Source organism: Bombus huntii, chromosome 3 (assembly GCF_024542735.1).
Source record: "Bombus huntii isolate Logan2020A chromosome 3, iyBomHunt1.1, whole genome shotgun sequence".
NCBI lineage: Eukaryota > Metazoa > Arthropoda > Insecta > Hymenoptera > Apidae > Bombus > Bombus huntii.
Window position 1 is genome coordinate 17,861,612 of NC_066240.1, and position 25,040 is coordinate 17,886,651.

General features: G+C 34.5%; 4 protein-coding genes and 1 long non-coding RNA gene across 8 annotated transcripts; 2 read left to right on the forward strand and 3 right to left on the reverse strand.

The window, feature by feature from the left end:
- Window positions 1-105: 105 nt before the first annotated feature.
- On the forward strand, window positions 106-2,788 carry LOC126863879 (putative Dol-P-Glc:Glc(2)Man(9)GlcNAc(2)-PP-Dol alpha-1,2-glucosyltransferase). Its single transcript, XM_050614554.1, has 4 exons — window positions 106-629; window positions 828-1,170; window positions 1,241-1,380; window positions 1,461-2,788. The coding sequence occupies exons 1-4, from the start codon at window positions 450-452 to the stop codon at window positions 2,196-2,198; spliced, it is 1,401 nt and encodes a 466-aa protein (XP_050470511.1). The 5' UTR covers window positions 106-449; the 3' UTR covers window positions 2,199-2,788.
- Window positions 2,302-5,522, reverse strand: LOC126863874 (annexin B11-like). 2 transcript variants are annotated; one of them, XM_050614539.1, is made up of 9 exons: window positions 5,191-5,522; window positions 5,052-5,110; window positions 4,297-4,866; window positions 3,994-4,170; window positions 3,704-3,908; window positions 3,469-3,621; window positions 3,217-3,390; window positions 2,958-3,139; window positions 2,302-2,889 (listed from the first exon to the last, which is right to left on the reverse strand). In XM_050614539.1, the coding sequence occupies exons 2-9, from the start codon at window positions 5,067-5,069 to the stop codon at window positions 2,839-2,841; spliced, it is 1,530 nt and encodes a 509-aa protein (XP_050470496.1). In that variant the 5' UTR covers window positions 5,070-5,110; window positions 5,191-5,522; the 3' UTR covers window positions 2,302-2,838. The 2 variants fall into 2 exon arrangements, with proteins under 2 accessions (XP_050470496.1, XP_050470497.1); XM_050614540.1 differs by lacking the exon at window positions 4,297-4,866.
- Window positions 5,523-5,665: 143 nt separating this feature from the next.
- LOC126863889 (galactosylgalactosylxylosylprotein 3-beta-glucuronosyltransferase P) lies at window positions 5,666-15,465 on the reverse strand. 2 transcript variants are annotated; one of them, XM_050614574.1, is made up of 5 exons: window positions 14,480-15,465; window positions 9,755-9,963; window positions 9,284-9,677; window positions 8,377-8,534; window positions 5,666-8,210 (listed from the first exon to the last, which is right to left on the reverse strand). In XM_050614574.1, the coding sequence occupies exons 2-5, from the start codon at window positions 9,950-9,952 to the stop codon at window positions 7,812-7,814; spliced, it is 1,149 nt and encodes a 382-aa protein (XP_050470531.1). In that variant the 5' UTR covers window positions 9,953-9,963; window positions 14,480-15,465; the 3' UTR covers window positions 5,666-7,811. The 2 variants fall into 2 exon arrangements, with proteins under 2 accessions (XP_050470531.1, XP_050470532.1); XM_050614575.1 differs by lacking the exon at window positions 14,480-15,465 and adding an exon at window positions 13,455-13,598.
- Window positions 15,466-15,635: 170 nt separating this feature from the next.
- LOC126863915 (uncharacterized) lies at window positions 15,636-17,287 on the forward strand. The gene is made up of 2 exons (XR_007688999.1): window positions 15,636-15,914; window positions 16,023-17,287. It is a non-coding gene; the product is annotated as an uncharacterized LOC126863915 (long non-coding RNA).
- On the reverse strand, window positions 16,119-22,665 carry LOC126863884 (uncharacterized). Of its 2 annotated transcripts, none has more exons than XM_050614565.1 (8): window positions 22,523-22,665; window positions 20,087-20,279; window positions 19,864-19,981; window positions 19,667-19,777; window positions 19,479-19,586; window positions 19,138-19,404; window positions 18,781-19,057; window positions 16,119-18,703 (listed from the first exon to the last, which is right to left on the reverse strand). In XM_050614565.1, the coding sequence occupies exons 1-8, from the start codon at window positions 22,541-22,543 to the stop codon at window positions 18,596-18,598; spliced, it is 1,203 nt and encodes a 400-aa protein (XP_050470522.1). In that variant the 5' UTR covers window positions 22,544-22,665; the 3' UTR covers window positions 16,119-18,595. The 2 variants fall into 2 exon arrangements, with proteins under 2 accessions (XP_050470522.1, XP_050470523.1); XM_050614566.1 differs by lacking the exon at window positions 22,523-22,665 and adding an exon at window positions 20,449-21,017.
- Between the last annotated feature and the right edge of the window lie 2,375 nt (window positions 22,666-25,040).

Sequence of the window (25,040 nt, forward strand, 5' to 3'; positions counted from 1 at the left end):
TTCTTAACATTTTAAAAGTTTATGTTATTGAAATAAATACATAATTTTTTAAATTCCTTTGTTTTCCCGCCTTTTTCTCAAATCGTAGTTTCTATGAATCGATATATCAACTCGCTGATTTGAAAATATTGATATAACGTTTACTTCACAATGAAAACGTTCTAGTCGTGTTCTAATTACAGGATGTTCTTAACGTCATATGTCTTAAATTACATCGCTTTGGGATGAAAATTAATCATTAAAGTATGATTATTAAAAAGTTTGACAATACGGTGTTATTTAATAATATGTATGAATGAAATGATCATCGTAATAAACGAATGTCTTTAATTAAGTGTGATTAATTAAGTAAATTGTTAGTGGTCAATGTATTATAAATGGTTCTATTTTTTATCATTTGCGAATTATAATCACATTTCATTTTTATTTGATTTCATTTCATCGATGAAATGATGAACCAAATCTTACCTAAAGACACTCAATATGTACAAAAAGTTCTGATGTCGTTAATTTTTTTATGTATTACACAGTTATTTATTTATTTGAACCATGTACAACCTTATTATTTCATTGATGAGGTTTTTCATGTACCTCAGACTTTGCGATATTGCGCTGGCAATTTTACACAGGTATGTTTCAATTGTTTGTAATTAATCTCTATTTTTCATAACAAATTATTACAGTTTTTCTGCTTATTGAAGAAATAAATTATTTTCAAACTAAAAATTTAATTTTGATGAACTACGTTTATGAGATATATTACTGAAAATAAAATAAAATGTATTTCGTTATTTCGTTGAACTACATTTGAGGGATGTTATTTTCAGTGGGACCCTAAAATTACCACTTTACCTGGGTTATACCTAATTGCAACTCTGATATTATCACCCTTAAAACTCTGTAATATTTTTTATATGAGATGCATAAATTTGTTTGGAACATTTCTGAATCTCTATCTTGCTCACAGCATAATTAAACAAATTTCAATAACTCATTGGACGCAAAGATGGAATGATTGGATGAAATTTACTGTGGCTTGTAACATTATGTTTTTTCCACCGTTATTTTTTTGGCATTTTTTATATTATACAGATGTCGCATCAGTTAATGCAATATTACTAATGTTATTGTTACATTTATATAAAAAATTTAAAATGGCAGCTTTAGTAGGTATGTATAAAAACCAATGAACAAGATATATTGAATTTCAAAAGTAGCAGTTATCATTTATATCATGCAGGTTTTTTGTCTGTGTTAATTCGACAGACAAATATTATTTGGATTGCATTTATTACTATGGAACATTTATTTGACTTATTAGATCATAAAATGCACAAACCAATTTCACATGAACAGTATACTTCAATAATGTATTTAAGAGTGAGTAAATTATTGTTGAAATATTTGTCAAAAGTCAAATATTTTGCTTATTTAAAATTTACATTAAATGTGCTTTTTAGTTGTTATGGGAAAAAATAATGCAAGAAACATGTCACGGATGGAAGTTATTTATGAAGTTCATCATTCAGTTGGGTGTACAATTGTTCCCATACATTGTAGTATGTTTTATGTTTATTGCTTTTGTTGTATGGAACAAAGCAATTGTAGTTGGAGATAAAACAGCTCATGTTCCCACTGTTCATATTCCTCAATTGTTATATTTTTCTACCTTCCTATTTTGCTTTTTATGGCCACATATGATTATTTACTGGAAAGATTATTTAAAGTTTATTAGTAAACACTGGGTGTTTGCAAGTTGTATCTTGATCCTTTTAACTATAATTGTTCATTTTAATACTCTTGTACACCCATATATATTAGCTGATAATAGACATTATGTATTTTATTTTTGGAATAGGTTAATGGGAAGATATAAACAATTTAAATATCTTTTGGTACCAATATACTCATTCACTTTATATACAATGTTTCACGGACTTAAACATTTAAGATTTATGACACAAATTAATTACATCATTATGGTTTCTGTAGTACTTATTCCTCAGTTACTAATAGAACCGCGTTACTTTATTATTCCATATATACTTTATCGGTTCCTTGTTAAGGAACCAAAGAAGTGGCAAATTATTGCAGAATCAATAACTGTAATTATAGTAAACTTTTTACAATTCTATATCTTTGTCAATAAAGTTTTCTATTGGAATGATCAGCTTTATCCTCAAAGAATTTCTTGGTAAATTAAAGGATGAAATTTTATGACTACAAACTTGTTATTTGTTTAATAAATTCTAAAATTTCCAAAATGTATGTATTTATTTCCATCCTGTATAATTCTTACAATACCTTTTAAATTCATATTTATTTAGAAGAATATCTATACAATATATTGTAGATAAGAATATAATATAATAAACATGCTTACGCGTGTGTATATAGCACTTATATATATAGCTCGTATATATATATATAATAGAAAAATACATCATATAATAATTCATTTTAAGATTCACCTTTTATATCATTTTTATAAGTCATTAATACTTTTTCTTTTTTAATACTTTTCTCATAAATTTTTACTCGTAGAATACTTTTACAGTATTTAACAATAGCGCTTAACAATAATTGAGATTCAATGAGTGGAAATATAACAATTCAAGATTTGAAGTAAAGCTTGTAAAATTTCGCGTCTTCTGTATTGTATGTAGATTCTTATAATCTTCTTTCGTTTCTTAGAAACATATCAATATAATAGCGTAAATCATTTGTAACACATTAAGTGAATAACAAGTAAATAAATAAATATATGGACATTAATATTCGACAAATTGGCCATTAAATGCGATGAGATATAATCTCACATTTTTTGTTAATATAGTTTTAAGAAACAAGTGCTAAAAGACATTTCTTGTAATGTCCGGAACAATCACCCTGTAAAAAACATAGTCATTAGACTTAATCAGCTAATTTTCTTGCATTTTTCTGTTGAATATACTAACGGATATAAATTCTTCTAGCGATTCATTATATAACTGTCTGAATGTTTCTTTGATTTCTCCCATGTCCACTTCGCAACGTGTGACAACCAGTCTGATTAAACGATCATCATCTGTACCAAAACCTTTCATGCTTTTGTATAATTGTTCAGCAAAGAAACCAGCTCTGTTTTTGACGCACTTCACTGTGGTGAAATTAATTCAATATCAATATACCGTTTCAATCAAGATTATAGTAAAACATAATATATTATTTACATACCGATGGCTAGAAGACCTTTTTTGATGTCACCCGAGAATTCGTTCTCGATTGCATCTTCAATAGCATGTCCCGTAATATTTTCATATTCTTGGAATACCTGTTTCAATTGTGGAACATTTCTTTGAACCAGTATCGCATTAAACGTTGATTCATCAGTTCCGAAACGGAGTTCCCCTGAAAAGCAAAGGAAAGTGCAAATACCATATATTGATAACGTTATAAATCAGTTGCGTTATTTATAACATTACATACCAGCTCTGAGAAGTTCTTTGGCATCTTCTATAGCGGCTGCGTGATCTATGTCGAATGACTCATCTCTGTTGGCACAACATAACGATACCATTAACCGCTTGAAATTCCCGGAAGTATCGTCTGTTAGATCATCCTCTAATGTTCTTCCATACACTAAACAGTAAAAGAGAAATAATTGTGATTCTTCAATAAGGAAATTTGTAATTCTAAAAAAATTATGTCTAGTGGGACTTACTCGCTTCGTAAGCTTGTTTAATCACGCGAATCTCGTGATTGGACATAGTACACAATACTTCTATGAGGACGCATTCGTCGGTACCGATACCCGCCATTGCGTCATGTAATTCTTTGGCATAAAATTGCGGTAACGGCATCATCATAGCAAGAACTAATCTTTCGAAGTTGCCCGACAGTTCGGACTTCAAATCTTTTATAAGATCCTATTAAAGAAAATTTGAATTAATTTAAAATAATATATACATATTAGTCTTTTTATAGCCTATAATTAAATTTTAACGTTTTTACCTTCCCATATAAGGTTTTGAACTGGACTGCAATTTCTTGGCGTTGCAGATTACTGCGATTGGCAAGCACATGAATAATAGCTTTTTCATCCGTCCCGAAACCCTTCATTGCTTTCCTTAAAACTTCTGCATCTGCTCTGGCATCAAAATCGTTGTATGGTACAACTGTAGGGGACAGCTGTAACATAAACCAACGATCATACTTAATATCTCCATTGGAGAAACAATGATTAAAGTATATTTTTTGTATATTAAATCATTCTTTGGGCAATGTAGGCTTCTAGACATCTTTTGTTAGTCTCACCTTAGGCGTAAACTGATTTCTCCGGGGGGCTGGGGCTGGGCTAGGTTGATAGGGAGAAGATCTACCTGTGTGTGGAGAATAATATCCTGTACCCTGCCCCCCAGGATAGCTTCCGCCTTGATAGGAACTTGAATTATTTGAGTGAGCATTGGAAGCAGAGGTATAAGGAGAAGGAATATTAAAACATTCTTTTGCATCTGGTGCATTCCGAAGATTTGGATACATATTATAATTTTGCTGTTGTGGATATACAGAAGGTTGTCTTGGATATGGTTGCTGCATTTGTTGGGATGGGTAAGGGGAAGGGGATTGTGGCATAGGTAAAGGTATTTGTTGAGCAGGAGCTCCTGGTGCTGGAGGAGGACATTGGTTTGATATAGGATGATTAGGTTGCACAGGATATGGAGAATAAGGTTGTGGCATACCAAAAGACACAGGAGCGGGACTTATAAAACCTATGTTGCCACTTTGAGGATAAGGCAGAGCACCGGGGGCAGAGGGTGTACCAGGTGGAGCCCCAAATGATGTTGGTGGTGGTGCATGGCCAGGAAACTGAATCACTGGTGGTCCCTTTGATAGCAAGGTGCAAATAAAAAATAATACAATCACACTTTCATGTTCATTTGTTTTCTGACTGTAAATATTTCATGCTATTTAGATGTGTTTTTACGTCGCACAAAGATATGTGAATAAAAATATATTTAAAAAAAAGATGTAAGAAGTATCTGTAATAGTAAGAAAAAGTAAATACTCACTTGATAACCGTAACTCATCTTAGTTGACTTCTTGCAAAATGATCACTAGGCACAAAAATCTGTAATTAAATAATTATTATTCCAATTAAATAAAAAGCGTGATGTTTCGATGTTAATCTAATTGTAATAATTAACAAACCTAAGGATAAATAAAAGACGAAAAAAGGAAACTGTAAGGTTGGAAACGCCCAGTAAAGACGCACTTGTTATGAAACAATGACAAACAAATCGTATTTCTTCAAGCTTATATCGAAGTTATTTCTGTTGCACGAAAACGGTTTAGAACTGCTTAAGGTTTCGTAGAATTGTCGCACTCTATAAGTATCGGGAGATTTTATTTTTGTGACGTATTAGTAACGGGACTTGGAACCTAAGCAGATGTTACAAATCCGAATTCAAGAGAAACGATGTTTCATCGAAAGGTATACGTATAATGTAAGTACGTATACGCAGTCATGGGATTAGTGGGAAAGGATAAAAAGCAATCGTTTACCAGTTACTGACGTCACATCGAACTGACGTAGCGACAGCGAGTTAGACGGAAATGCCACGATCAAAGTACGCATGTGTGGTCTAGGCGCGTAAAATTCAAAATATTTTCATCAGCCGTCCAAAGCTGTTTTCACTTTTCTTTTATTTTGCCATGATAAAGATTAAATGTATCGTTCATTTCCTTTTTTTTATGATTGTTAAAGTCATTAATATCCACGCACGCAAAGACATGATTCGCACAAAGCCAACATTATCTAACAACGAGTTTATTGCTTTCATGATATAGTATCTCCGCTTAATTAGAGTACGAGTAAATTGCAGGAAATTGCAGACTTGGTTTAACAATTTACACGTTGTGCTCGATACGCTTTCACAAAACTATGTTTATGTGTCGACAAAATCTGGCTAATATATATAAATATATTTATAGTTTGTAACATAAAGATTATAATAGTGCTTCGCTAATTGGCCACGGGTTGGGACTTCTGGCCAGTTATTAAAGGAGGTATATTTCTAGAAAATTCCAATTATCCTTGATGTTCAAAAATGTCGGTCAGTTAACGCAGCACTACTGTAAAATCTTCAATATCGGATATTTCAAAAAATTATAAGAAATGAATTTGCGTTTGTCCTGCGAATTTTCAAAGAAATATGTAATATACAATTATATTCGCTCGACACTGCGGTAATAGATTTTTTGATAATTTTAATATTCATTACAACGTTGTTAGACTAGATAATAATGTCCCAGATGCGTGCAGCATTCTAAATTATTTTTCTTATTTATTTTGAGCAACAAGAGCGCGGAGAACTTAAACGTTTTGATAATGAAACATCGAGTTCCAATAATCAAGAACTAAAAAATATCTCTGTTTAACTTAGATTTTTTTTGTATATCACTTGCATTACTTTGGTAGGTTAATGTTGCATATTAAGATGAAGCTTCAAAAGGTCTATTAAAATTTCAAAATAACTTTTTAATTTCCATATTATACTCTACTTTCGACTTTAATCGTTGATCATTTAAAAGCCGTATAAATTAGCATTTCTTTGCGAGATTTGGTTACAGACCTTTTGAAACGCTTCGTTACATTTCATTTGTTTCCTATCTACGCATGCATTCGATATGAATTCACGTTCGACGATCGAAGTTCTTTCTGCCGCGAACTATGTATAATCTTACGATATTTCATACAATCCATTAAAAACCGGTGTGCATAATGTCTTCCTTTATCGACGTTTTCTTTTTTTCATTTAAGACTGACTAATTTCATAATACATTATATTATACACGTAGGCAATCTCCTTAAAAGTAACACAAAATAATATGAACTAATAATATTAAGGATCCTAACTATAAAAACAGAACGTTAAAATATTAAGGTTTCCTATTTGCTATTTCGCAAAACACTTTGTATTTGTTCGTTGTTTCATAAGACAAAAATATATTACGCTGTTATAGAAATATACTATAAAACAATATTTGTACAACAACGATAAGTATAAAAGGTAACTTGCATTCATTCTGTTTCATTAAAGATTTGATGAACGCTATTCACCGTGGAATTCTAAAAAAAATTGATTCGTTGAACACATATCAAATTTAGGGTACCTACACAGAAAACAAACAACTTGCAAGGCGAAACGGAAGATAATGCAAGGAGTTGTATATACTGAACAGTAAAGATCTTTCTTTCTCACAGTTCTCTTAGTTTTATCGTAACTCAATCGAATTACTTTTCTCGCGCTAATTGGTCTTTACCCTACGCATTATATATTATTCATTACAACTAAAATTAATACGTTAATATGTAAAATAACGCTCTATACTCTATGCTATACAGAAACATACAACTGCAACAAAGTTTAGTTAGTTCCCATTTTCTTCGCACATTAGCTTCTTTTAAAAATTTTGAGTTATAAAGAAAGCTATATTTTGTTTCAAATCTATCAGTCGCTCAAGATTAAATAATCTACATAAGATGGAATAACATGAAATAATCTAATATGATTCTATCATAGATCATAATTCCACTTTACAGTCTGTTTAAGAAAACAGCAACGTAAAAAGATAGCCTATATAGTGTCTTTTTATAACAAGGGAAATAACTTTGTTCAACCAGTCAACCAATAAAAAACCAGAAAAGAAGATCATTGCTACGCCAATCGTACTTTACAATACTTCAGGCACTGAATCACTTTGTTTGTCGTACTTATTAATGATTAAAATCAGATCGAACTCGGAAGTGCAATCGTAGTCAGACTACATCATACTATTTGTTGTTTCAGTTTAACTAGGTTCGTTTCACCATATAGTTTCATATCAAGGGGCACACTTGGTTCATTTTTTTTTGTTTGCGTGTGCCAAGCGAGCACCTTGGTGCAGTTGTCGGCCAAGAATTCGATGTCCTTTGGTTCGAATGGCGCCAAACTTTTCAGAAAACCGTCTTCCTCGTAGCCAGCTTTAAACGGCATCGATGCATTTGGCCTCTGAAGTAGAAACTTCACGCTTACCGCGAAACCTGCCATATCGACCGGGAATTTTCGTCCAGCGATCCAACCGTCGTAAAATCCAACGAACTTCTCGTTTTTAATGATGGGAGAACTTAAACCAAATTTGGTGCATAATCCAACGGGGAACATGGAGACTCGTTTCGTTTTACGGATCTAAAATACATAATTGCATTTCTGATTCTTACAATAATATTTTGAACTAACCGTGACCGTGATAACTAAATTACCAGAAGTAATATACAATTTTGTGCATTGCTTTAAATCAGCAATACTCGCTCTATGTAAATTAGAAAGAATTATATGCTCGCAGAAATAATACCTCGTCAAAAAGAGTTATGTCATAGGTATTATCGTCATCAGCAAAATAAAAAACGCCATTGGTCGCATTCGCTCTGATCCATTGCAAGCCACGATTTCGATTAGATACGCCTCGTGGTTTGGCACCCTTTTTCTGCTTATACTTCTCAGGCATTGGAGCTGGAAAAGAAAACGCAAAAGCGTCCGGGTGAGGCAACATCGTCGAATTCTGTGTCACGATCCAATATAAATTAGCTTATGCAAAGACCGACATGATACCCCGTTTGGGAGAATCGGCCATTACAACTACATATTCAAACACAGACTGGCCTGGCCAACAAAATCGATATAACGCTTTTTCATCGAGAGCTTTGCGGCTGTTTCAATTAATTCCCGACGAGACGGCAGTCGATCAACGAAATTAATTCTCACCGGAACTATTTACAGCGCGTGTGTCGACTCGATGGCGGGATATTTTGAAAAGACTGGAAATTACTTCTTTCGATCATGTCAATAAATGATATATATGAACAAATACAAAAATAACACGATCTTTAATTTTGACGGTTAGTGACGTATAACGAAAGAATTACAACGATATAATAAATAATGTAAATAATTAATATATCGTTGTTCCAATCAACATCATTATGAGTCGTCCAGTTGCATTATGTTTTTATCACTCTGTAACGATGTCGTTACGAGAAACTCGACCGAAATACGTTTAACTTGGAACGAGAGGTACAAAGCGACGCGAAGAACATTTTTCCTAGGACAGAGTAATTATCTCGAAAGACGCTTGAAACATAGAAAAGAAATGGAGAAAGTATGGTTGAATAGCCGACAGATTTCGCCCAGGCTAACGATTGATACCATTTAGTCGCAGCTCCGTTTGAATTCCGTTCCAATTTCTAATCTATTGGATTTACCCGTCAGATGCTCGAACTTCAATCCTGTTCGCTCCAGCAGCCTCGTGACTTGTTTGGTAGCAACGGTCGCGTCCTCGATAACGAGCCAGTAAATGTTCTTTACCAACATCAAAGTATGCGACATCCTGGTGAGCTCGGGTATTTGTTCTGGTCGGCGATACGTCGGCGTGATTATGTACAGCGGTTCCGGTGTTTTGTTCAACTTCATCGACGATTCTTGCTGTTCGTTCGATGTGGCGTTTCGACTAGATTCGAATCGCGCGATCTTCGAATTGTTCTCGCCCAGCTCGAAGATATTCTTGTGCAAATGATTTATCAGCTGTTGCACTAACATCGACGCTATGTCTGGACTAAGTCCGTTAATCTCTTGAACTCTGCGCACAGCGCTTTTGATCTACAAATAGAAGGACTTGTGTTTTAAACGAGCGATTAAACGAACCCGAGGCGAAGCTTTCATCTTCCAACGTTTACCATTTCCTCGCTGAATTTCGACGTCCTTACGTAGCGTTCTACTTCTTCCTGGGATAGAACGGGACCATCTTCCGCGGATCCACCCGTGTTAAAGTCACTTATCTGATCGAATCTCACACTGGTAGACAAATGATATTGGTAGAACACCACGAACAGACCTATTATGGCTACCACACCCATTTTCATGGATGACTTCATTATACCAAAACCTGCGAACAAAAATTACCATTTATATACCATAAATTTATATACAATATTTTATTTTAATTAATACAACTAATAAGCCAAGTACTCTGAGTCTCGTATAGGATTAGAGAATCGTACAAGCACGAAAGAGATAGTTATATAATTACTTAATGGCTATCGTAAATTGATCGTGAGTTTTGTAACGCTAATTTATTAGCTGTTCGGAAGGTCTCGAGCATCTAGATAACGAAGTCGTACAGTCTTCGTTTTTCTCGCTTCACTGTCTTTCGTTTCTTCTTTTTTTTTTTTTTTTTTCGATCAAGATGCTTTGCAAATGAACGAGCTCGTAAAATTAGGGAGTGTGTATACTGTCGTATACCAAAGCCGTTATAAAGGGGAAACGATAAGATATATGTTTCCGGTGATACGCATGCTCTTTTATGCATACATGATTTTCAAAAGTCATTACGTTTTATTAATTTTAACATACGTGATACATCGTATACAGAAATACGTGATACATCGTAAGTGTTTGTGATCTTCTATCGGCAATTATCGAGCTGCAACGTCCAGTTGCGCGTTATCAAGAATGAAAATTATCGTGGCTTACCGTTTCGCTCGAAGAGTAATGCATCATGATACGTTAAGGAACCGACAGCGAATGCAATTCTATTTCGCGAAATTATCTCGGCGATGGTATTTCCGATCGATTCGTTTCTACTTTCGCAGGCGATTCAAAATTGAGAAATAAATGAATAATGAGAATTGAGAATATCTTTGAATAAATGTTCCATTCGAAAAACTGTCTTCACGTGTATTCATATATGTTCTATTTATCGGTAATCTTCTTCTCTCTAGATTCTCACCATTCTTCGATTAGTTTAGTCCAAGTTGCGTGAAACTTGCTTCGGTTTATTAATTCGTTACAAATCGAACCGATGTTTCGAACAACGAGTTTAATGCTTGGTATTTAAGTAAATTCGCGAACACGTCGTGGGTTCTCCAAGAGGTTGTTGCGATACGGATTCGACGGATGCTTAACGTCGACACGAATATACAGATTTTCAATCGTCGATACAATTGTAGTTCCTTAACTGAATTACCTACTGCGGTTTTTTAAATATCGTGAAAAATTTCAAGGACGTAACTTATCTCTATGAACAAATAATAAATTGACGAACGTCACGCACAACATCCGAGTAATTTATTACGACGTTTTAAACATATCGATCAATATTTTCGTTCTAAACACAGAAACGATCGTCGTCTTATTCCTAGTCGATAGAAATCTGTATAAATGTATCCGCGCGATTAAAAGAGAAAAAAGGTAAAACAGAGACACCGACCTGTGATCGAACCGATCCGATACACATCAATTGATTTAGCAACTGACATACCTTTACGCAAGTGTTCATTCAATTCTTATATGATTCGATAAACTAATCTATTCGCTTTTATGACGTGTGTTTTCTAGAATTTAGCAAAGAAAAGAACTTACGTATCTATAATATTTTAGTTAGTGTTAGTAAGATTAAACTTTGATAACGTTGGTACATATTTGTACGTAACTGTCTCTTTCGTATGGTCGATTGATTTATATTTTCTATATCTCTTATAAACGGTGTATAGTCTAATAAAGGAAACGAAATAAAAGAAGTTAACGCAATGGAAGAGAATGTCTTTGCGACGATTGGCGATAGTAAAGTAGACGTTTAACACAACAAGTGAAACAAGTCGAAATTGTATCTTGTATCACCTGACCGTCTTACACTCGGCAAAATGATACAGAAACAAATGTAAATATAAAAACTTCTGTTTCTTATTGCAAGTACGTCGATGATGGCGAAAGCGTTGATCAAATATTTATAATTACGCTCGATTGAAGATAACATTGACAAAAGAGGAATAAAAAAAAAAGTAAAGAAATTCGATATTCGTGCGATACGGTTGGAAATGCACCGAGGCTGAAATAATCCGATAAATTATGTATATTTCCACTAATTGTGTTTAATTACTACGGCGAAGAACCGCAGGCCTTGTCTGTTTTCGTCCAAAGTTTCGTTTAACTATCATTTAAATTTCTAAAATAATGTTCGATCGTTTCGTTGGAAAGAAACAGAAATAGAGGAAAAATTATTGGTATTTTTACACCGTTGAACGAAGTGCGTCGAATTTTATGGTTGTGCGATTATTTGAGAAGTAAAATTAAAATGGATTATATACGTATTATTACATATAGTTAATAATTTCAGCTCGGGAACTATTTAAAATAAACAATGTGTAAAATATATTAGACATATTAAATACAACGTAGAGCAACCATATTTAATTCGAGCCCAGAGTGAATTGAGTGAAATGTAAAATAATCGCACATAGGCCCGTCACCATTATTCCTTGATGCAATATCAAAGATAGTTTCGATGAAAGCGCGCGTTTATTTCACTATGCAGAACCGCAAATTTGCCACGAGAATGAGAATAATCTTCACGCACGGAATTCCATACAATTTCATCTGCAAGATAAATTACGCTCCGTTGCTGCTTCCACGGAATTTGCGGAACGAATACATTTTTTAAACGTTAAGTTTTCTTCAGCGCGTTGTTGCTGATTATTGTGTATGATTAATCGATCAAAGATAGTTTCTCTTTCATTCAGAGTTTTGCCATTTAATCTAAACTTTTGGTCTTGCAATACATAAGCTGCATAGAATACAAAAGCTGCTCGAACTGGAATTTTTTAGTTGAAAAATTATTCAACCATTCGTCCGATAAAATATGCATGTCTACGTTTTTGAGGCTGAAGAATTTATCATCTACTCGTTCATAATATATCTCACGAGTTAATTGTTTTTCCAAACATTCTTTTCGTAACTTTGTTTGTTCAAACAATCGATGAATTATCGACGACTATATTTCATCGTTACGCTGAATTACTTTTTCTCGAGCCCGAAAGTAATACCGAGCAGCTTCAACCACACTGGATAACAAAAAAGTTTTCACCAAGTTTGAACCAAAATTTCTTCCTCTCCGTGTTATCAGCCACTAACTCGAACGATCCCATGCGAGTATATGTGTTTGTAAATATATATAATCTGTCTATTCTTTACCACCTGGAATTTCATTTATCAAATTATGCTCGAATATAATAAAAATAAATATATAGATCGGATTGTTCGAACTCAGATATGTAGAAATAGCTTTACCATGCATATACGAATAGATATACCAAAATATAATGATGTATTATATTATCGTTATTATTAAATGTATTATTAAAATTATTAAACGTATTATTAAACGCGATATAAGTTTATCAGAACGATTCCGCCTGTATGTATCGAAACCCAAATAGTCGATCGACCTGCAGAATATATTTCACGTTAATAACGATACAATTAATATGTGTAATTAAATTGATCGTAAAGAGTCCTGCGTGATTCTTGAAAAGTGGATAAGAATGCAAATAAATTAAAACGTGACAACAACTCGGGGCTTATAATATTACCGTTAAGTACCTTATATGTGAGCAGTTGGTCCAACGTAAGATGTCGATGCTCGGCAGTTCTACAAAAGCTATCAAATAAAGTGTAATATCAAGAAAATAAGAAAAAGAAAAATGAGAAAACATCTGTGTTGAAATAAAGACAGAATGGAAATTGTAACGTGCGAGGCATTACATAATCAAATCAGAGGATTGCAAATAGTCTACTAAAGGATCGATTAGACTTAATTTAGCGCCATGACAGACGTACATCACTTGCTGCAGTATCAACTTCGGCCATATATGTAGGTCACAAAAAGCTGCAATTCTCCAACCCTTTGTTAACCCTTTCAATTTAGTGGCGCCACTTTAATGGCACCGGCGAATTTTCCTCTGCTTTTGAATGAAATCGTGCCTTTTCTTTTAATCAAAGAACTCCATCTATGTTCAGTGTATGTTTCGAACGTTTCTAACTCAGTTTCCCCTCCTTTTCTAGTCGGTAATAAGCAGCAAAGTTACCGACACGCAAAATCAAAGTAGTTCGGTGGTTATAACCTCATCGCCTGGTTAACCCTCGGATACCGGGCCATGGGCTACTTTGTTTGGGTTAATTCTAACTTATATGTAATTTTTTCAAATAATTCGCAAAAATAGGAAAACAAAAACGTATGTGTCCTCCATCGATCAAAATCAAGTAAGGAACATCAAAATATATTGCGTGGACCGTTAAAAATACATTCCTTTGCTTTTCTCCAGTAGTCAGATCTCGTATGAGTCAACCATAGCCGGACAAAACGTACGAATAAGCCTGGATTCTTGTATACTACTTTTTAGTTATCAAAATTAGTTGTGCGAGCGTTAAACTTGGTTTTAATTTAATAATATTTAATCAATAAAGTTCAAAGCTACCAGTTTTAAGCATTTTCTCGAAAGTCCTCTTTCCACTTGATTTCTGTAGACTAACATGAACTTTCACGATCGACTAATTCATCTTCGATATTAGTATCGATCTAACGAACCATGAATGCCCCCTATTCAATCGAGACAATTAAAACTTACCTGATAAACGGTGTTCATGCTCCGCTCACGAGTAGTAATTGTTCTGCTTCTCGTTTATGTAACTTGTATAGAATTCGGCTTATCGCACATGTCAAATGTTCGCGCGTTTTTTACAAGACGAGAAACAATGGCACGGTAGCTATGTTACTGATATCGTTTAGTAACATTATTGATGGGACGTGGGGAGTCCCGATTGAAATTCGACACTAGTGATTTTCCTGCATACGTATGTTCCGTGATTGTTTCACCGTACCATGCATCCGTGCATCGAATTTAATGCGTTCGATAAAGGGAACAGTATAAACGACGTTGTTTTGTCATAATTTTTACCAACAAATTTCGTCTATATTTTCACAACGAATTCGCAAGTTTCGAATATAGTTGTTGCTACAAGGAGAAGATCCATTTAACAACTGCGACGGACTCCATCGATGCGCGATGATGTTTCACCGAATCGCGCTCGTTTCCCTGCGCGATGCAGATAGACTGACAAACGATCACGAGGCTTTCACGGCACGTGAATAACTAAGGGGATAATCAAGAGATTGCTGTCTTCGGTTGAGTTTCATAAATTTTCATGATATCACGACTACGTTCGAAAGACCGGGTGACGGAAGCACGTTGTCACTGACATGATTCAGAAAAAGAACGCCTTTCATTAGAACGTATCACTGATCTCTGCTTTCACTCTAATCTTGTAACACTTTGATAGTTTGGCAAATGTATTTTTAGCGAAGAGTCTTGAGCCGCTTCGAAATTTTGGCCACATGTCGTGTGTCTCGAACGAGAACTGATCGTTTTGAAGTCGACCACAAACCGACTGGATGTTCGTGACGACGTCGAACCCTAGTCGATTGTTTCATTAATCACGTGCCTGTCCACCGTACGTTTCATTCGTGTTCTGTCAGCGAAAAGCGGAAACAGCATAGTTGACGGAGAATTCGATCGAACAACGACAAAACGACACTCCTCCGTCGGCTGATACTGAACTGTTCCTTCGTCGCATTCCCCTTGTGCGATCCGTCTACGTTCGCATATCCCCACTATTTCGTTTCAGCTGGCGCAGCAGCCGACACGCCGCCGTCACTGCTCTTATATGTGTACATATATACATTATACATATACATCTATCTATCTATATATATACATGTATGTATGTATGTATATATAATACATATGTATATCGCGATATATATGCGCGCTGCACTGAATCACGTGGGAGAATGTACTTATTTGACGCAGAGTAGGTGTTTTTATCGATCTTTGAAACATCCGCGTGGTGACTGTTTCGGATCGAGCGATCAGATGGTCAATTGAATTTTGGTATCAGTTTTCCAATACATCCTCTACCTTTGTCGCCTTAATAAGTACAACTACCATACCCAATAGTCAAAATGACGAACTATGAATTTATTTTTACAATTATCAAAAACATGTAAGTGCTTTTGGCAAAATGAACTTTAGTTTTATTCAGATATGAGTATAATTATGTACATCCATTTACATCCATTATACCATTGTAATTATAATCATCTATATACAGGTTTATGACGTTTACTACTTGCAATGAAAATTGTACAATTTTAAAATGCACTATCGAAGTTTATCGAAGATAAGTTATTGAAAAAAGTGTTAAATCCTGTATCTCCTCGATAAAATATAATAACATCGATAGATTATACATCATAAATAGCAAATATATAAATCAAACTATAGATTAGATTGAATATAAATCTCTATCTGTAAGTAATCATCATACATGATAAGTACATTATTTACAATGTAAAATAGCTTTTTTTTCTTAAATCCTTATGGCAAGTTCTAATTTCTTTGACTTTATTTCTCTTGATTACAAATTCTCGTGAATCCTTACCAACTACGATGGAAAGTTAATTTAGAAATGTAATCTCCGTCAAATGAAAAACATTGTGATGCAACTATCTGGATTAAACGTGGAGTTACATTACAAGCTATTGTTTAAGTGGGGAAATATGTTTTGTTGGGTACGATACAACGTGACTCAACTAAACATTCGCCGGTTGGCTACGATAGCGACTGGTATTCGAGGGTTAAGTTCATATATCGATTAAGCAAAAATATAGATCGATCATCGAACGGATAAATCTTTCAAGATATACCGATTCCAATTCTTAAGTTTAATCTATAACGTATTTAATGAAGCAAATAGATCGACCGGTTTTGTTACCATCACAGAAATGTAATGAAAGAGTGAGAGAAAATTTATTTGGCGGATTAATGAATCGGTTTTTAAAGCACTTTTTCGATCAAGTTGTTTAAACAAATTAGTTGCTCATTATTGTTTGTATACAGTGACAAAGTAAACTCAATACGAATTTTCCCCAATGTTTTTAACTCAACGGCCCCATAACAAGTGGAATCGCTCGATAACCATGCTCAACAGACACCATGCGGTAGTCTCTCTCTCTCCGAGTATCGTCGTTTCCACTACCTCTCACCTCGTCTTTCAGCGACCGGAGTATTGATCCAACCTGGCAATACTTATACACTATACACACGGTAGTGTGTAGTATTGTAAATGGCCACGGTTGCCTACGAATCTCGAGAGGGACTTGTAAACGATGTTGTCCGAACTTCCTTGTGTTTTTGGTCGTATCCTGCACTCGTTGCGGTTAAAATGCATAATGCAGGAATTACGTGTTCAATTGTCAAGCGTTGTTGCGTGAAATACGTATGAAGAGAGGAATGAAGGAAAAGAGGAAAAGAGAAGCATACAGTAAAGTCGAGCCATGACCTACACAGAAACGAACCATTTTATAAATTTAGAAAGTAGGTACTTTCGGCTTTTGCATTACCTAATCAGCAGAGTTCGAATGAGTTCGCGTGTAAATTCGATTATCAACGATCTAAAATAGAGCATGGAACTTCTATTAGCGTGCAGAATTAGGAAGGAAACGCTTGTTTAATTATCTGTATTTCTTATAATGCCTGTCACTGATTTTTATCGGCAGATGAGATAGGTTAGGAGAAAAATAGAGATACGACATTTTTAAAGGAATCTCTTATCACGCAATTTTAACAATATATATTAGAATTGTTTATTTATTTAAATAGGTGAACGTCGTATCCGTGTTCAAAGAATGTTGCAACATTGAAATATGGACATATTATGTAAATTACGTAATAAGTAGTTATAGAATGAAACGTATGATTTTACGTTGACTTAAATGTAGTCGTTTCTACGTCAACATTTAAAAAGTAGAACGACTGGTTTCAGTGGGTAGTTTAGAAGTTGGCTCGTGTCTTTGACAACGAACGTGGAATTTGCTCAGCCCTCGGAACTATATATAACATATAATTTTCGAATAGATAAAGAACGGAGATATAATAATGTACAGTTTCATTATTTGTAAAATAAAATATCTCGATAACCGAATGAATATAGTTCCGGGTTTCTGTCAAAGATATCCTAATGTCGATTGTACGTATTTTTTAAATAAAAAATTTAATGTTTATATAACTATTAATAAGGGTTCTAATTATTCATGTATGAATTTCATTTTAATACCATTGAGATATTAATGAAGGACAGTGACAAGTAAAAAAAGAGAACAGGAAAGGATTCTATAGCTATTCTACTGCGTTAATTTAACAACGTATCTTGGTAAATGAAAAATGCAAATCATACTTTCATACAGTGCGAAACGTGGATTATTTAAAAAAAGAAATATGTACTTAGTAACAACGCGCGTTGATGCAACTTCATTAGCGCGTTCTACTGCGTTCACGACAATGGTACTTCTCTTCAGTCTTTAAGGTGCACAATGCTGCGAATTTAATACAACAAAGTATTATATTAAAGCTAGATTATCGATCGCACTCAGTGGATCCACTTTAATTCTCCTCATTCGATGATTTGCTGAAATACGATCTTCTACGTAGGTATTGTCTAAAAAATGTATGTTCGATTCTAACATTTTTCCTATTCAGTTATCAAACAAATAGTCGTTTGATCATCGATCGATCAAAACAGGCTATTTCACAGAATCTGACAAACTTATCGATTTAATCGTATCAGTCATATCACGCAAGCGCGTCTTCTTGCTCATTTACGTGATTTGACACGCGATATTGCCATCACAATTCGACGTTAGACCCGCTACGACGAACATAGCGGTTGAAGTAATCGGGACGCCAACACTTGCAGCTTCCTGGCACCAGGAACCAATCGTAGTACAATCTTACCTGTATCGCATACAAAACGGGGTCAAGAAACTGTTAAACAAAATTTTCACTTGGAACATTTTAAATCGTCCGATTACCTGGAAACAACCCATTTCGTCGACACCGTCGCAATGATGCTGGGACGATCCGCTGTTGCGAGCTTCATTCTCCCCGGCACGTTTCTGTAAATATTGTTGATAATTCTGGAAATCGTGAACAGGCGGCGGTGAACCGGCAGTATCCCTCAGGCCGTTGATTCTAGAATTTTGATTTTCTTCCAAAAACGTGTCAGGATAGAAGATCTCTGCTACTAGCAAACTAGTCCATCTTGGCGACGACAGACAGCCACCATCCAAGTAATGACATCTTGATTGCCTGTGAAAGATCGATTAATATTAAAAATCGCTCGACGATAACAATTGGTTACGATAATTGCATATGCTCTGTCATATTACATGCATCGGGTTACTTCGATCGTCTGAGTGAAGTAACCCTCGTAAGGGATTTGCACCACGTAGCGCCAAACTCCTTGATAGTTCTTGGCGAACACTGGTGTAGCGTACTCCACTTTAGCTGGACAAGGAGTGGGTGGACCGGTGTATTCTGGCTTCTCTTGTGGCGGTGTTCGTTGACGGTACTCAGGGGTGGAGGGCTCGTCACGGCGTTCAGCTGCTGAGGTAGCCAATGGTTCACCTTGTATAGCCTTGTACAGCATGCAAACTCTTTGGCGTAAAACAGAAATAATAGTTCAAAATTCAAACTTGTATTTTTGAAAATAATTCGTTTAGCGACTTACACTCCTCCGCCATTTTCGCAGAATTTACGACCGTTTCTGAGAGTATCCAAGGCGCTTTCTGAATCGGACGATCGCTTGCTTCTACTTCCTTTCTCGTCGGTGTCGACACTGTCGATATTAGGAAAAAAAAGTACATTTTACAAAACGACAACCCAACGATAGATTTACGTTTCTATATAATTACTAACGAATTCTGGAAATAGGATTGCACCGTGGCGACCTTCGGCAATGAATCGTCAGCCTTGAGTATAGGCAACGCTTTGCTTAGAAATTTCAACGTGTGATTTTTCAACAGCGCGCTATAAGAAAAAATGAGAAAGGATATCAAATCACGGTTAGAATTTATCATGACATCTCATCATATAAATAATTTTATTACACTTACAAAGGATACGACGAGCCATTGAAATACTGATTCATAGGATTTCGCGGGATATAACCCTTGTTAAGATCCCCGCAAATATTGTGTATGGAAACGTAACCCTTTCCCTGTTTACCGGTGTCTAGAATCATTCATGTACGTTTATTTGGAAGTAGCCGAGAGAATAATTTGTATTCCTTCTTTGCTGACGCATGATATTAAAGTGGCACAACTTTGAAATGCGTACCATAGCATTCTTTGTCGCTATCTATATAAGGTGGCGGCCTCACTTTAGGCGGTTCTGCGTTCGGTGACTTCACGAAGGCGTAATATCCTTCTGGAGGTTCGTTAGATTCTGTCGTCGAATCGACGTCATTTGGTTTCGATTGTTTCGTATCCGAATATTCATTTGCGTGGCACAAAATGCATAAAAGTACCATCTACGAAATTCACATATGATAAGTACAATACCCCTAACCTCTTTCGCATAAATATTTACACTGGTTCTCTTTATTTACGACATTGCTTAATCACAATAATCATCTTTTTATGCCGTTTGTGAAATTAAATTATATAATCATTGTTATACATTGATTTCCTCTATTTTACCTTTTCGTCTGGATCGCGTATTTATCAGTGTCTCAAAACTACGAAACTTCATTCGACTTAATCGTTATTGTAGCTTAATTAAAATCTTAACTCAAAGCAAACAGACGGTTCGTGCCAACATTTCATAGATCCAACAAGTTGGCTACAACAGAAGGGAAGCTTTATTCGAATGGAAGCCAGGATCAACGAAATACAAACAACAAGTTGTTTGAACTAGCTTGTCGATGATCCTTCGTCTCTACGCGTTTCGGTCTTACAAGGTATTCCCCGTTAGTAAGATACCGACGTGTATCGTATTCGGCCTTAACGGTACTCGGTCCACGCTCCGCGGACTATTAATACCCCGAGACTATAGTCTTGTATACTGACTGCCCCACTAAGCGTGCACGTTCGCCAGCCGTTACATTCTTTCGGCTGTTTAACCTTCAGGAATTTCGAGGATAAAAATCGTCATGTGGAACTATCAGAGGATATTTCATTAATCGTGTAAGCTACCATAGATCATTTATTTTGCTGCCTCTTTGACTACATATTTGTACAGATTCACAGAATGATTATTCGTTTAACCAAGAAAACCAGACGCTAAGGTTTGTATCTGTGACATGCATGAAATCTACCTTTAAATTTCTTTAAAAATATACCCAACCTAACCTAACCCCAACCTAATCCAATACATATACAGGGTGGTTGGTAACTGGTGGTACAAGCGGAAAGGGAGTGATTCTACGTGAAAAAAGAAGTGGAAAATATAGAATAAAAATTTTTCGTTCGAGGCTTTGTTTTCGAGAAAATCGACTTTGAATTTTCGCTCGGTACGCGTGCGGTACGTTATAACGGATCTCACTGTAGATCGTTGTCTCGATGGAAAAATTAAAAAAAAGAAAAAAATTAAAAAAAAATATTTTTATTCTATATTTTCGACTTCTTTTTTCACGTAGAATCACTCTCTTTTCGCTTGTACCACTAGTTACCAATCACCCTGTATATAGTATTTTTGTGGTTGTTACTATCAAGAGTACATTTATTGGCTGTATCGTATGTTTTATCAGGAAAATAATACCAAATTAAGATTTCTGTGAATGAGTAGCATTTTCTTTCTATTATTTATCTGTTCTAATGCCTAGGGTACGATTAGGAAAGGTAGGATGCCAGTCCCCTGTCACTCGGTATGGATATGACAGGCAAAATTTGTATTCATAATTCGTGTCAAATTAGTCTATGGTGATGCTTTGTATGATTGTTAATCGAGATATTTACTCCATTCCCAGAATTGGAAAAATATTGTTTCAGCAAGAGTTACACAGTTTTGAGAGAGACATGTGGTTGAAAAGATCTTAGGTTTCTATTTTGTTTAATAGGTTATGTACTACTTTCTTTTTAGTTGGTGACAACTCTCAAAAGCAAGTTTTAATGATAAACTAATAAAATGAGATAGAAGTCATCGTTAGATTCCGTTACGATTTCCGTTGATTTTGAAAATTTTGTTCATTGTAAAGTAAAATCATAAATCATTCTCAGAATACCAAGGCAAGGTATCAGTCAGATTTGTGATTATTTAAATCGCGTTCGATTAACATTTGACATTCCATTGACAAGAGGCGATATTAAAAAAAGACGTAAAAGTATACTTTTCCCGCCATGACATTTATTACGCATTTGTGTAACGGTATTACTTTATACCGGTTCCCTGCGATTACTGAATGCGGGACATTTCTATAATAAGCATCGACTAACGTGAAGGTATTGAATTTATTGAACCTTTTCCGCTACAGTTCATCTAGAATGCGCACCGATCGAGTATATTTGGCGCTTGATTCCATAGAAATTGTAATCAGTTATACTTGTACGAGGTCAGTTTTGAGAAGAAGCGATTTAAAAAATATTATGGTTCTATATTCACTTTTATATATAATTCATTCCAAATTATTGATTCATTATACTTACATGAAAATAATTTATTATTAAGAAAGCAATAGGATAAAAATAATATGGTAACAATTCTTAGTGATTAAAAGATAAAAGTAAAAAAAGAAAAAGGAAGAGAAAGAAAATAACGATTACATTGTCAACTCACGATAAATGTTCGATATTCCATTGTAGTGTCGCTTTTTTTCTTCTTTGACAGGGAAACAAAATGTATTAAACTCAAAATAGGGGTTCTACCTCGGAGATGTCTCGTGACCAGTCGGCGGTCATAGCAAAACTGAACACATCGAACCCGTGCTATGGTATAAGGAGCCACCTGTCTTCGGTCCCGTACTCATCACCACCAAAGCCATCCACCATTCCACTTCAAATCACGCCCCAACGCACTTCAAAACTTAGTCATTACGTTTAGAATTTTTCGATATGCTTTAAAAATGCAAAGACGTTAAATTAAATTTTATAAATCCACAAAATTAAAAATTCGAAAATTCTAATTACAAATTTTTTTTAATTAAACGAATTTTTATATGTAATCTGTTAAACATAGACGAATCACTATTGAATCATTATTAAAATTATAATTTCAATTTCCGCTTCTTACGAATATATAATTAGAAAAATTTTTTTTTCCATATGTATATGTATAGTATAGTGTTCCTGTAATTAGAATAAGTAAAATTTATACCATGGCGCGCCGCGATCTATCGCGCATGCGTACGCGCGAGATATGCAAGATAGAAGTGACGATAGCTGGAAGTGATTCTGTGAGATAAAGATACGAACAGCTTATAAGCTATAGGTAACTACAGGTTATCAATGTTACTGTTACTCATCGCCATTTGTATATAACTGTCGCGACATTCCAATATAATCATTACTTTCCAGAAAGGACACAGTTTTTGAAAGGAATTTCTCTTGAAATCTGGATAAACAAATATGCACAACCATTCATATTATGATTATATAAATAAAGTAACTAGAAAATTTTATACTTACATTTTAATTTTCCAACACTTCTATAGTTTTATTTTGTTTTCCGCTGGTTACAAATATATTTGTGATTTAATAGTATGAACACAAAATCATAATTTCGACATTTATTTAACGTATTATAAATTTTCCATTTATTTTGTTGAAAAAGTATCACATCGTAATACTATACTCCGTTTTTTAATAGAACATTCTTACCAGTTTTCTTTTGAACCACTATTTTATAGCTACATGACTTGTTACATAGAAGAAAGATCTCATGAGGCGAGAGCAAAGCATTTCCGGAAATGCACGTCGCTATAGTAGTTGGTCAAGGCCATCGACTCATTGAACATCCTTCCATGGCAAGGGTACAAAGAGGAATGTGGAACGGCAACCTGTCGATCTACGCATTGGCGTATAAACCGTATTTTTTATTCTTCACATGTTAATACGTTATGGTCATCCTAAAATTTTATAGTTACGCTTATCGTATTTAGGCGAATGATTACATATGAAATACTTGTCCTCTTCGAATTTTGGTTAAGTTCAACTTATACCGAAGTTTAACGATAAAATACATTGGGAAATGAATTTTTTTAAATTTCACGATTCGGAATCTATCTCACAACGTTATATATTTGGAAAAATCGTAGATATGAAAAAATTAAAGCGCAAAATTTGTAGCACGTTTCGTCGAAATTTAAATAATCGTGTTTACGACATTGGCGAACGAATGTATCAAGTTTACCGCTTGGAGCGCTGCAGGTCATTGATTCGTGACTCCATAATAGTTCTTGATGTTGGTTTAAAAAACGTCAACAATGACCTAATACTATATGAGCTCTAGAAAGTTTAACTGGTAATGTAGGAAATCCGTATACCGCGTCATGCTGCTCTCACATACTTAACCTTCATGATACAATGAAATTGAATTGCATGGATTTTCTATTGGGATCACATTAAGCGATATATGTATAATTTAACAAACTTAGAGAATTTAAAATCAGTTTAAAAACCATCTACTATTACTATCATTCATCATATTTTCTATTTTGAAGATTAACTGTCAACCATCACAACCATCGCAATATTGTATTCGTTTTCCTTTCTTTTTTTGTTTAAAAAAAATATAATCATAAATAAAATTACCAAATTATTTTCTCCAATTTTGTAATTCAAATAAAAATATAATATATAACTTACCAGCAAAAATAAGATACAACTAAATAACGAACGTTCTCGAGTCTTCTAGTATAACGATGTCGCCTTCTGCAGAAAATAGATGCATAGTAGAATTTGCTAATAAGAGCGGAAGGTATTATACAGAAAACAATTTGGACACTTGGTAGGATAGATGACATTTATTCCATTATTTTATTGTTATTACTTACTACTTGAATGCTATACTCGTAATAGATATCTATAATTATGTCTATAATTATGCGTGAATTTAAAGAATACGTGAGGTCAGCCGCAAGATGTACAGCTCGTGTCAGTTACAATTGTCATAGTTATATAGGTAAATAATTATAGAAAGAAATTTACGTTTTTAATTCTGAATGCAAACATTCGTTAAAAGGGTTGGGAACGATGGCAGCTCATTGATTTCTGTTAATCTCTAGTTTTTCGCTATCGATCGATTTTATAATTTACACACACTTCGATTCTTTTTATCGCGGCTAGGATATTCTTCT